The sequence below is a fragment of the Diabrotica virgifera genome, chromosome 6 (assembly GCF_917563875.1).
Source record: "Diabrotica virgifera virgifera chromosome 6, PGI_DIABVI_V3a".
Classification (NCBI taxonomy): domain Eukaryota; kingdom Metazoa; phylum Arthropoda; class Insecta; order Coleoptera; family Chrysomelidae; genus Diabrotica; species Diabrotica virgifera.
This window is the reverse complement of record NC_065448.1, coordinates 252,945,831-252,959,012: the sequence shown is the minus strand read 5'-3', so window position 1 is coordinate 252,959,012 and position 13,182 is coordinate 252,945,831. Positions and strand designations below refer to the sequence as shown.

Genomic DNA, 13,182 nt, shown 5'->3' with positions numbered 1-13,182 from the left:
GACATATGGGTCTTCTTCAAATTCTTCTTATCGGTGAATACAGTGTGCAGGTCGCAAGTTACAAATATATTTTGTATTTCTACTTGCACCCTTTTAAAAGTTTTGTACCGGAAACATGGATTTACTCCTAATCAATAAACTGAAAAAGTTTACATTTTATTAGTTTGATTAAGGAATCATTGAAAATACTTCTTATTATTAAAAAATGTATGGCAACATTTTGAGAGCTTCTGGTTTTCAGGTTAGATGTCGATGTCATCGTGTCAACTGTCAAAACCGTTTTGGGTCAAAACTTTTGACACTATTTGACAGTTTGCTGAAGATTAATAAATATAAACATTATTGTTTATTTTCAATTTTAAGCCGCATATATACATGGGCAATATTTTTTTAAAATAATTACAGATAATTCAATGGAGGTAAAACAAGAACAAAACAATTTTCTTGAAGACGAAGAATGTAATATTAAAATAGAAATTGTTGACTATCCTGTGAAGACTGAAATAATTGAAGACTTTTCTGAGTCTCATTCTCTCAATGCTGATGCAGACAATTCTTTTGATAGCTGGAATCCTTCAGACCAAAAAGATGTAAAAGTTATTACAGAAAACATCAAATTAGAGGAGGATAAGTTGGAGTTAATTCATGAAAATGGTATGTTTCTCAGATTGGATTTCTATGTCTATACTTTGTTTCACGTTAAGAATAGAACGTTACCCCTAGTGCATACTTAACTGCCGATATACGATTCATTCTAGTCAGTACTGCGTGGCTTCGGCACGCTTCTATCGTCTATAAGAAATGCATGGGGCTATCGCAATGGTTTATTCCTAACTTGAAATGCTCCATAGGATAAAATCAAATGATAATCTGAAGAGCCCCATTCATGTTTAGATCTGTATCAATAACTGTCGCAAGTATCAGTAGCTCGATACAAATCTCATAGTGTATTCAGCTGTCTCAGCATCATCAGGTATTGCCTTTTGTATCACTGTTGTGAGACTTTGATACTGCTAGCATGCAACTAAGACTTGTCTCAATGTGTATGTTAACTCTTTTGCATCACAATATTTCTTCTTCTACGGTACTACAGTCCAAATTGAACCTTGGCCTCCTTTATTTTTTGCCCTTACCCTTGTTTATCTGTGGCTGCTCTTCTCCATAAACGGACTCCTAAAAGTGCTTATGAGCTGCTGCCTACTGTGTCTTCTCAGCGCTTTCTTGGCTTTCCAACTGGTCTCTTTCCCTGCATTCTAGAGTTAAGTGTTCTGTTTGGTAGCCTATCCTCTCCCATTCTTATCACATGTCCGGCCCATTGCAATCTTTGTATTATAATGAAGTCTGACAGGGGTGTTTCTTTATAGAGTTGATAAAGCTTGTTGTTATATTGAATTCTGAACATTCCGTTTTCCCTCACAGGTCCTAGTAATCTCCTTAGTACTTTCCTTTTGAATGTGTCTAGTTTGTTTTTGGATGTTTCTTTCAGGATCCATGCTTCACTGCCATAGCATGCTATTGGACAAATTAAGGTATCACTTTACTTCAAGTATACACAATTTTGATTTTCAATATTGCAGATCATGAGTTTTTATTTATTTATATACGGGATTACCCCCATTTCAAAACATACAGTATAAAATCAATCTCTGTAATTTCTTATAAACTAGAGTAAAATTAAAGTCTTAATTACACATTAAACAAAAACAAAATATTAATAGTTATCCATTACACATATTACATCTATTACACAAATCAATTAAAATAAACAAAAAAGTACCTGTTAAGCACTTTTAATCCGATTCTTAAAAGCAGCCAAGGAGACACCAAATACAGTGAAACTTGGATAATTCGAATCTCAGGGGACCGTTAAAAAATTCGAATTATCCAAAAATTTGAATTAAAAAATAAATCTACAAAAACAAGGATTACCTACAAAAACATCTACAAATGATAAATATCAGTAGTTGATCAGCACAAAAACAGTAGTTAATCATTTTTATTGCTTGGAGATGTTTTTGTTCCTATTCTTGCCGGAGTTTTGCCAACCTAAAAAAATGGGCTAACAAAATTCGGCCAAAAATGCCAATTAAAACATTTGCAAGCTATAAAAAAACAGACTTTATTTTTTTCAAAAGTGATCGAAATTTTTAGCTGCTTTTTAGAATTTAGCTTCTCAGTAATGACAAAAGATTCTAAGATATTCAGAAAAGATAGCAGAAAAGTTCGAATTATCCAAAATATAATTCGAATTATTCACGACTTTTTACCAATACTTATATAGGAAATGCTAGGGACCAGAATAAAAATTTGAATTAAAGAAGATTTCGAATTATGGAAGTTCGAATTAAGCAGGTTCCACTGCATTTCCAAGTCTTCTCGTTTATAATTTTTAGTGTTTGCTCAATGGGCGAATGCATACCATAGTTTGTTCGATGAAAAGGTATATAAAACAAATCAACATGTCTGAGACTTCTGGAGGGAACATATAAATTAATAGATTGGAGAAGTTCAGAACAACAAATTAAACCATTTATTAATTTAAACACAAATACCAAATCAGAGTTATCTCTTCGAGTTTTTAATAAATGCATGTCAAGTGTTTTTAAAATATAGGTATAATCCTGATTACATACAATAGATGCATATTTCACTTTAGATACAACCAAAGCATAATATACCATTCTTAAAACCTATACAGATAGTCTCAGACTTAAAGCCCAAAGATTTTAATGCATTTACTGTTACATTATTTATGTGTTGCACAAAACTCAACTGTTCATCAAATGTGACTCCTAAGTATTTTATTGTTTTGACATAAGACAATTTATTTTCATTAATTGTATAAGTATTCTTTTTCTCATGATCATCTTTCAGTGCGTCACAGTTTTTCGATTTCTCTCTAACGCATTAAATTGTATGTAACAGAAAAAAAGGCACGTCTGTGAATACTTTGGTAATTATTCTAGTTCGGTGATTATTCTAGTTGTCGATAGATGGCGCCATAATCAAAAAAGAATTATTTATTAAATAAAATAATAATATTATCAATATAATCTGTACAATTTATAAGACTATACAAATGAAAGAAAATACCATTTTATAAATGCAATAGACACAATTGATTTGGTTTTATTCCAAATTGAAAATAAAATTTGACAACTGTCAGATTTAACTAAAATGTCACGTTAGAATAAATGTCATAAATGTGTATTATCACGGACTTACCTTTTTTTTTGTATAATTTGTGACGCACTGAAAAATGTTCATGAAAAGGAGAACATCATATTTTTATTGCCTCTATAAAAGTTTATATAGCAGCATTTAGCAACATTTACATGCAAAATATTATTCTCACACCAAATACTCAACAGGTCTAAATCTTCTTGTATTAATGTTATAACAACATTTGAATGTACAGATTTAAATAATTTTAAATCATCTGCAAACATCAGGAAATCGCAATTTCTAAAAAATTCTGATAATATCATTCACAAATATATTAAATAACAAAGGTGAACAGTGAGCTCCTTGGGGTACTCCTGATGCCATATGAATTATATTTGAATTAAAACAACCTATTCTCGCCTGCTGTGTGCAGTTTCTTAAAAAGCTATTGAACCATTGTAAGGATTGATGGCTGAAGCCAAAAGCATTTAATTTTCCTAATAAGATGTTATGATCTACTCTGTCAAATGCCTTGGAGAAGTCAGTATAAATAGTATCCATCTGACTTTTATTCTCCAACGCGTTTAATATTTTTTGTTCAAATAGTACTAAATTTGTTACCGTTGATTTATTCGGAGAAAATCTATGTTGATTGTGTATTAGGCGCTCTTTACAATAAAATTTTAATTGATTGTGCATTAGTCTATCAAAAAGTTTTGGTATAGAGGATTGTTTACAAACGCTTCGATAATTTGTTATGTCTTGTTTATTACCTGATTTAAAAATTGGGCAGATATAAGAGTGTTTCCATAAAGTTGGGAAAACTGATGTCTTTAATGATGACTCAAAAAGAAGATGTAAAGGATTAGTTAGTGAATAGATACAGTTCTTTAGAAAGTAATTGGGAATACCATCTGTAGAAATTTTGATCATCTGAGTTTTGCTAGGAATTTCTGTTTAGACAAATTATGTCCATGTTTATACAACTCAAAATGCAAATGATAGTAAGTTAGACAGCTTAGGAAATTGGCTATAATTATTTTGATAAACAAATGTAATAAATTTCAAAGACAAGTAGTATCATATCTAATTTTTATTATATTATATTGTAGGTCAGTTCTATGTTGTGTTCCTGTATTAGCTGATGATGGCTTGTGTTGAGCTTAAACGCTTTCTTTTTTAATATTAAACATTTTAATAAAAAAAAATTGTGGTACATTCTTAGAGTTTAGTACTTTGTTACCTGTAGACCACATTTGTGAACTATGGATACTTCTCTTATAATTTTATTTGTTTTTTTAGATTCCCTCCATATAAAAAGAAGAAAAGGAAAATTACACATATCTAAAATGTGTTCCAAACTGTTTAATCAAGCAGGTGATTTGGAAACACACCACACTGGGATAAAACCTCACAATTGTCAAATCTGTCAGAAGCAATTTCCTTCAAAGGCGCGTTTAAAAGTGCATATGAGAATTCACACTGGTGAAAAACCTTATAAATGTAAAATTTGCTCGAAGTTGTTTGCTCAGAAATCTAATTTAAATACACATATGTTGAAATTCCACTCTGGACCGAAATCTCACACGTGTGACATTTGTTTGAAACAGTTTAATAAAGCAAGTGATTTGGAAAAACATTACATTACAATACACATTGGAGAGAATCCTTACAATTGTGAGACATGTTGTAAGCAGTTTGCTTCAAAAAATAATCTAAAAGTGCACATGAGGATTCACACAGGCGAAAAACCTCACAAGTGTGAGGTTTGCTCTAAGTCATTTAACCAAAAATCTAACTTAAATATACATATGAGAAAGCACACTGGACAAAAATCACGCACCAAAGAAAAACTTCACAATTGTGAGATATGTTTTAAGCCGTTTATTTCACAAAGTCATTTAAAAGCGCATATGATAATTCACACGGGTGAAAAACCTCACAAGTGTGAAATTTGTTATAAGACGTTTAACCAAAAATGTAACTTAAATATGCATATGACTTTGCACTTTGGAGAAAAATCTCACGAATGTGAGGTTTGTTTTAAACGCTTTAGTAAAGCAGGTGATTTGATAACACATGTTAGAGTTCACACAGGTGAAAAACCTTATGTATGTAAAATTTGCTGTAAGTTGTTTTCTCAGAAATCTAATTTAAGTGCGCACATGAAATTGCACATTGGAGAGACATATCACACGTGTGACATCTGTTTAAAACCGTTTAATGAAGTCCATGATTTGGAAAAACATGTTAAAATACACATTGGAGAAAATCCTCACAATTGTGAGACATGTTTTAAGCCGTTTACTTCACAAAGTAAGCTAAAGATTCATATGAGAATTCACACAGGTGAAAAACCTCACAAGTGTGAAATTTGTTCTAAGCTGTTTAACCAAAAATCTAATTTAAATACACATATGAAATCGCACAGTATACAAAAATCACACACTGGAGAAGAATTTCACAATTGAAGGGGTATAAGTCCACAATACCTGGTTTTGACAAAACCCAAAAAAGCTAATTAGTTTAAAACCTTATGATATGAAACTTTTTCATATGGAATATAGAGAGAAACTAGTAGAGTGACATGAATGTAATACAGCAAATTTGGCTTTAAAAACTATTAGGGCAAAATAACAGTTTTAAGGGCTGGGACTTGTTTCCTTAAGGACTGGGACGTAAGTGCAGTCTTGATAGTTCTGAGATAATCCGCTTCAAAGTTATTTGAGTTTTATAAATTCTAGGAGTCATTAAACTAAAAAATGTCTAGTGTACAATGTTGTATAAAATGATAGAAATATAAGGGGATATTAATACTCTTACTATATTCTTCCGTTTTTCAATTATTACAAAAATGTACTTGACTTGGTACATGGTGTTGATAAATGTTACTAGTAAAACAGTTCAAGTGCAAATGAAAGTTTTTCTGGTACTATCTTTAGCCCCCCAGTATCATAGGAATAGAATTTTTTTTCGAATGCGATGTTTTAAAGTATCATATAAATGCTATAGTCGATTTAAATCTGATCTGGACTAAATTCTGGCCAATATAATTTTTAAATTCAATATCATCAAGGTAGATATTCACTGTTCTAGCGACATGAAGATGTGCATTCGCACCACTATCTCATATCCAATCATCATCATTCTCTTTGCCTTATCCCTATGCGGGATCGGCTTCCCTAATTGCATTTCTCCACACAATTCTATCCTGGGTTATATCAATATTAATCCCCTTTACCAACATGTCCTGCCTAATCGTCTCCCCCACGTCTTCTTTGGCCTTCCTCTCCTACTCTTTCCAGGAATCTACACTTCAGCTACTCTTCGTATTGGATGATTAACGTCTCGACGTTGAACATGACCAAATCATCTCAACCTATGCTCTCTCATTTTGGCATCAATTGGTGCCACACCTAGACTTCCCCTAATATACTCATTTTTAATTTTATCCTTTCTTGTCACTCCACTCATCCATCTAAGCATTCTCATCTCCGCCACATGCATTCGTTGTTCCTCTTTCTTTTTCACTGCCCAACATTCAGTTCCGTACATCATAGCCGGTCTTATGGCTGTTTTATAGAATTTTCCTTTCAGCTTCATTGGAACTTGTCTGTCACACAACACACCACTCGCTTCCTTCCACTTCATCCATCCAGCCCTAATTCTACTGCATTCATCTCCATCTATTTCTCCATTACTCTGTAATACCGATCCCAGGTACTTAAAACTATTGCTTTTTACAATCAGTTCATCATCCAAAGGTACCATTTTATTTATAGTAACTCCATCTTTAACAAACACCCTCAGCGCCACGGGTGGTTCACAAAATTTTCATTCTGGGCCAAAATGTTTTTTGGGCGAATAGAGTTTTTTATGTTATTTTAGGGTGACTGAAGCATTTTTTTTATTTATTTGCAGTTTATTTTCGTATTTTTCTATTTTTGTATGTTTATATGAATTTCTAGTTACATACAACCTATCTTTTCATGTTTACGTGTCTAAGACCAAACCCAGTTATACCAGCAAATCGGCTCAGGCCATAACATTATTCTCTACATATAAAAACTTAAGACAGTATGTCCTTTTAGGAGACACAACCGATCGAACACAACGAGACAGGTGTATCTTTTTCGGTACACAGCGTTGAGGACAGTGTGTATCTAAAAAGATACACTGGCGCTGAGGGTGTTAAATGAACATTCCAAATACTCTGTCTTTGTCCTACTAAGTTTTAAACCTTTTTCCTCCAGAGCTCGTGTCCACTGTTCCAGTTTTTGTTCTAAGTCTCTTTCACTATTTCCTACTAACACGACATTATCAGCATACATTAAGCACCATGGAATGCTACCCTGTAGTTTCGCTGTTATCTGGTCCAAAACTAATGAGAATAAATAAGGACTAAGCACCGAGCCTTGGTGCAATCCTACCTTCACATGAAATTTATCAGTCTCTCCCACACCTGTCCTAACACTAGTCGTTACTCCATCATACATATCCCTCACAATCTTGACATATGCACCAGGGACTCCTTTCTTATTGAGTGCCCACCACAGAATCTCTCGAGGAACTCTATCATACGCTTTCTCAAGATCAATGAATACCATATGAGCGTTTGTTTCTATACTGCTGTATTTTTCCATCAACTGCCTTATAATGAAAATTGCGTCTTTTGTTGATCTGCCCTGCATAAAGCCAAATTGATTCTCGGATATGTCAATCTCTTCACGTATCCGTCTATCAATTACTCTCTCCCATATTGTCACGGTGTGGGTAAGCAGTTTTATAGCCCTGTAGTTTGTACATTGCTGTATATCTCCCTTGTTTTTGTAAACAGGTATACTGCTTCTCCATTCGTCTGGCATTTGTCCAACTTCCATAATTCTATTAAATAAACCTGCTAGCCACCTTGTTCCTGTCTCTCCCAATGCTCTCCATACTTCCCCAGGAATATCATTTGGTCCTACCGCTTTTCCTTTCTTTATTTTTTGAAGCGCTTGAGCCACTTCCTTGTTTGTTATTTTGGTGACCATTGCTGCTACTGTATCCGTTGACTCCACAGGCTGTCTGTCAAATTCTTCATTTAATAAGCTGTCGAAGTACTTTCTCCATCTCTTTTTGACATCCTTTTCGTGAACTAGTATTTTATTATTTTCATCTCGGATACATCTAATATGATTAAAATCTTTTGCTTTCTTTGCTCTCTGTTTGGCTATTTTATATATCTTGGTTTCGCCTTCCCTGGTATCAAGTTGATCGTATAGGTTTGAATGCGCTTCTGCTACTGCTACTTTCGCTTGCTTTTTCGCGACCATATAGTTTTGAAGATCTGTGTTGGATCTGGTTTCTTGCCACTTTTTATATAATTTTCCCTTCTCTTTTATTTTTCCGTTTACTTCGTTTGACCACCACCAAGTCTCTTTATCCTCAAACTTTTTTCCTGACGTTTTCCCCAGTATTTCAATAGCAGTCTCTCTAATACTACTGGCCATTTTTCTCCAAATTGTAGTAGGACTTCCTTTCATGTTCCAACATATTTTCTCTACTATTCTTTCCCTGAATAGACCTTCTTTCTCACCTTTTAGCATCCACCACTTGATTTTTTGTGGTCCTCTTCGATATTTTGGTTTAGTTTGTTTCACTTTTTACTTCGATGTCCAGAACAACCAGCTTATGTTGTTGGCTTACTGTCTCACTAACTATTACCTTGCAGTCCTTGCATTCACGTATGTCTTCTTTCCTTATCATGAAATAGTCTATTTGGGATTGATGTTGTCCACTTTTGTACGTAATAAGTTGAGTTTCTCTCTTTTTAAAGAATGTGTTAACAATCGTCATATCTAGTGCTGTTGCTTACTCAAGCATATCATCTCCAGCTTCATTTGTAGTTCCAAAGCCTAATCCCCCATGTATTGCTTCGTATCCTGCCTTGGCTTGGCCCACATGTGCATTGAAGTCACCTCCTATTATAACTTTCTTCTCAGACGGAATATCACTTAGGACGTCTCCTAATTAGTCATAGAAAGCTGTTCTTTCATTCTCACCCAGACCTGTTTGAGGAGCATACACACACACACAACATTCAATACCTCTTTATCAATTACAAATTTCACTGACATCATTCTATCACTCGTTCTTACAACTTCCACTACGTTATCTTTCATTTCACTATCAGCAATTATACCAACTCCATTTCTAGTGTTACTACTCCCTGCATACCACAATTTGTATCATTCACCTAGTTCTTTTGCCCTTTGTCCTTTCCACCTAGTTTCTTGAATGCAAGCAATTTGAACTCTCCGTTTGAGCGCATCCACTAACTCCAGACTCTTACCTGTAAGACTACCAAGATTCCATGACCCTATCCTGATTTTTCTAACCTGCAATGGTGTTCCCCCTGAGATAGTTCTCACCCGGAGATCCGAACGGAGGCTCATTTTACTTCCGGAACATTTTACCTCAGGGGATGCCATCATTTCAGTATAAGTTTTTATTGCATTTGGAGAAGGTATTTTCATTATTATGGCCTGAAAAGATTTTTGGATATTTGATGCCTGAATGACTTTTCTATCGGCACCATACCCTGCCCTGCACGTTTAGCCAATACACCAGCAATGCAACCAACGTGCAGTATTACCCCACACCCGCCTGCATTTTTGTGTATAGGCCAGGATCCCTACTGTAAGGACTGCCCTATAAGCCAATGTATTGTTGCCTGTACACTAGGAGGCACGTACTTTATTCGGGATACCCAATATTCATTGTCCCTCACAAAAGATGGAAAAAGCAAGCAAAGTGTATTACAAAGAGTTGAAAACCACAGAAAATGTTTTACCGGTTTCAGAAAGGCAACTTTTATCAATCTTTAAAGAAATCTTTACTGATGTTACTATTTTCCATCAATTTGCAACAGCTTTGTGCATTCCTTTATATTCAGATGTATAATTAGCTATGTGTTGTTTTTTTAACCAGGATAATTTTCATAGTTAGGTACTCAAGATATATTGAGTACTATAAACGTGAACTATGAGAATAAACGTGAAAAATTATTAATATTTATTATATTTTAATTCCCATATTAAACTTGTTATCATGGCCTATGATTTTTTTTCTGAACGTATATGTAAAATAAAATTTAAAACTGAGTTTACTTGTTTGTTTTCTTACAAAAGGTGATAGATTAAACATAATTTAAAATCTTTGAAAACCCCAATAAAATTTTTGTAGGAGCCTGGGTAAAAGTGTTAACATTTTGGGATATGGGATAAATTTAGAAAATTAATTTATGTCAAAGACCACGAGATCATAGATTTTCATCGCCCTGTATATGGCCAAAAATTGTAAATAGTATTAGTTAGTCATAAGCAGTGTTTCGTGGAAAGTGAAAATCGTTCAGTATTAATGATTCTATGAACGGACTTATAAAATTAATACGGTCGGATTAGAAAGTACATGTATTCGCTTTGAAGTGAATAGGACGTTTATAAATGCTTCTTAGAAGGAAAGACGGTAAACACAATTCTTGAGTTTTAGAATATCGGGTTTTTATAGCATGTAGAAACACAAAAGTAATTTTGGCATCTCCTGGAATTTGACAAAACGGAAAAGTTGTATACAAAAATAATTTGTTCTTAGGAAATGAAAGTAGGGATGTAATGTGTAGAGAGGATGTTTTGTGATTGACGAGAGAGACGGATGGAGGAGAGAGTGTTTGAGTCTGAGTTTGAGGAGAAAAAAAAAGTTCACTGTGTAATGAAGATCTGAAGAGAGCAGTCCAGTTTTTGAAAAGTAAGAAGTCTGTGTAAAGTGGTGAAGTCGGTGGCCGTATAAGCAGAATCGTGTTGAAACGAAATCGTTGATCGGGTTGAGAAGTTCAATCTCCTCGTGTCCGAAGAGATTCCTGTTTCTGTCTGGAACGAGTAGCCGGTTGGTATCAATTTGCACAAGATATCGAGCAGAGGGAAAACTGAGGAGAGATTTCGAGCGAGTGCTGCTGTTTGTTTGTGAAGCAGTTTGGACGAGAAGGATCGTCGCTGCATCCGAGGAGCACGTGTGGGAGAAACAAGGACTACACAATCCAAGAGAAAAAAAGTTAGTCAGATTATTTGTGAAAAGGAGAGAGTTGTTTTATATCACATACCATATTTGTTTAATTTTTATTGAACAATTCTACAGCACCATTTAGTAATTCATAAATTCAAAGAAGAAATAAGTAATCTATTCAAAAGGTGAAAAGTAAATTTTGTTTTTTTTTATATAATAGTAAGAACAGTCTAACGAATTATTTAAATAAAAATTTTGTTAAAAAAGGAGATAGCAGAATTAAAGATTAATTTATTAGATAAGAAATAGTTGCAATAAAATTGAGTTTTAACATACATTTAAGTCTTATATTTATGGTATATTGGATACTACAGATATACCGACTTAATTACAAATATATATAATAAGGCAACAACAACTGTTAAGCTAATGAAACAAACGGAGCCTATTAAAATAAACCGAGGAGTAAGACAAGGAGATACCATCTCGCCCAAGCTATTCAACCAAGCGCTAGAAGATGTGTTCAAACAACAACACTGGGATGACTTGGGTATAAACATAAACGGGCAATATCTGAATCACTTACGATATGCTGATGATATTGTATTAATAGCAGAAAGAAGTGAAGAATTACAAAGAATGATGGAAGAACTAGATAGAGAATCGACAAAGATAGGACTGAAGATGAATTACAGTAAAACAAAAACCCTGACCAATCGACAAGAAGAACTAGTAATTACAGTGGCACAAAGAAGAATAGAGCAAGTAAAAGAGTATATATATCTAGGACAAATCACTAGATTAAAGAAAGAAAATCAGACCGAAGAAATAAAAAGAAGAATAAGTTTGGCCTGGGCATCATTCGGAAAACTGTCTTATATTCTAAAGAACAGAAAATACCCGCAATACCTAAAAACAAAAGTCTTCAATCAATGTATACTCCCTGTTTTAATATATGGCTCTCAGACATGGACGTTTACAAAAGAGAATATGGAAAAAATAGCAAAGACAGAAAGAGCCATGGAAAGACAAATGCTGAACATTAAATTATCAGACAGAAATAGAAATGAATGGATCCGTAACAAAACAAAAGTGAAAGACGTCTCTACCCAAGTAGCAAAGCTTAAATAGAAGTTCGCCGGACACACCCTACGGCAGAAGGATGAAAGATGGACTAAGAGGATTATACATTGGAGACCGTTTAACCACAAACGAAAAAGGGCAAGGCCACAGATGCGATGGTCAGATGACCTGAAGAAACACACTGGGTCAAAATGGATGCAAATTGCCCAAGATAGAGAGGCATGGAAGAAGGAAGAGGAGGCCTATATCCAAGGATGGATTTTTAGGGCTGATTAGATAGATAGATAATGGATAAATAAATAATATTTATAGAAATATTGAATGGGTTGCATATGTGAGTCCATATTAAATATAGTAATGAAACACAGACATACTCACAATCATTTAATTATACTTTGACGACCGGTTTCGATCTCTACAATATACAGATCATCTTCAGGTCGGCGTTACAAGTAGTTAAATGCTACAATAAGAGAAAACCTGTGTTAGAACAGTGTCTGATTGAAGAGATGTTAATAGAAAGCCAAATTTAAAAAATTTATAAAAATTTTTTAGAAATAAAGGTTTGCAACTGTTGACATTTCAGAATATTGTTATATACAAAGGCACACCTATGAGTAAAAATGCTCATAGGCATGTATGTGCAAATGGGTGCATACAGATTGTGAATTTGTTGAGATTAAAATTTTTTAACCATTAAAAAACAAAATAAACATAAGCTGACTTAAATATGCTTCCAAATTCAAAGTAGTAATAATAAAAGAAATAGTAATATTGTTCTAATCTACTTACATGCCGTTACAAGGATTGCGTTGCAACTTAGTTGTTGTCATATTAGTACGTCCAAATTATGCTAATTGGTTTGTTGGGATAGTGATAGGGTAAACAGAC

At 33.9% G+C, this 13,182-nt stretch overlaps 1 protein-coding gene across 1 annotated transcript; it reads left to right on the top strand.

Moving 5' to 3' along the window:
• Positions 1–36: 36 nt before the first annotated feature.
• On the top strand, positions 37–10,311 carry LOC126886839 (zinc finger protein OZF-like). Its single transcript, XM_050653923.1, has 2 exons — positions 37–654; positions 4,468–10,311. The coding sequence occupies exons 1-2, from the start codon at positions 414–416 to the stop codon at positions 5,634–5,636; spliced, it is 1,410 nt and encodes a 469-aa protein (XP_050509880.1). The 5' UTR covers positions 37–413; the 3' UTR covers positions 5,637–10,311.
• Positions 10,312–13,182: the final 2,871 nt, after the last annotated feature.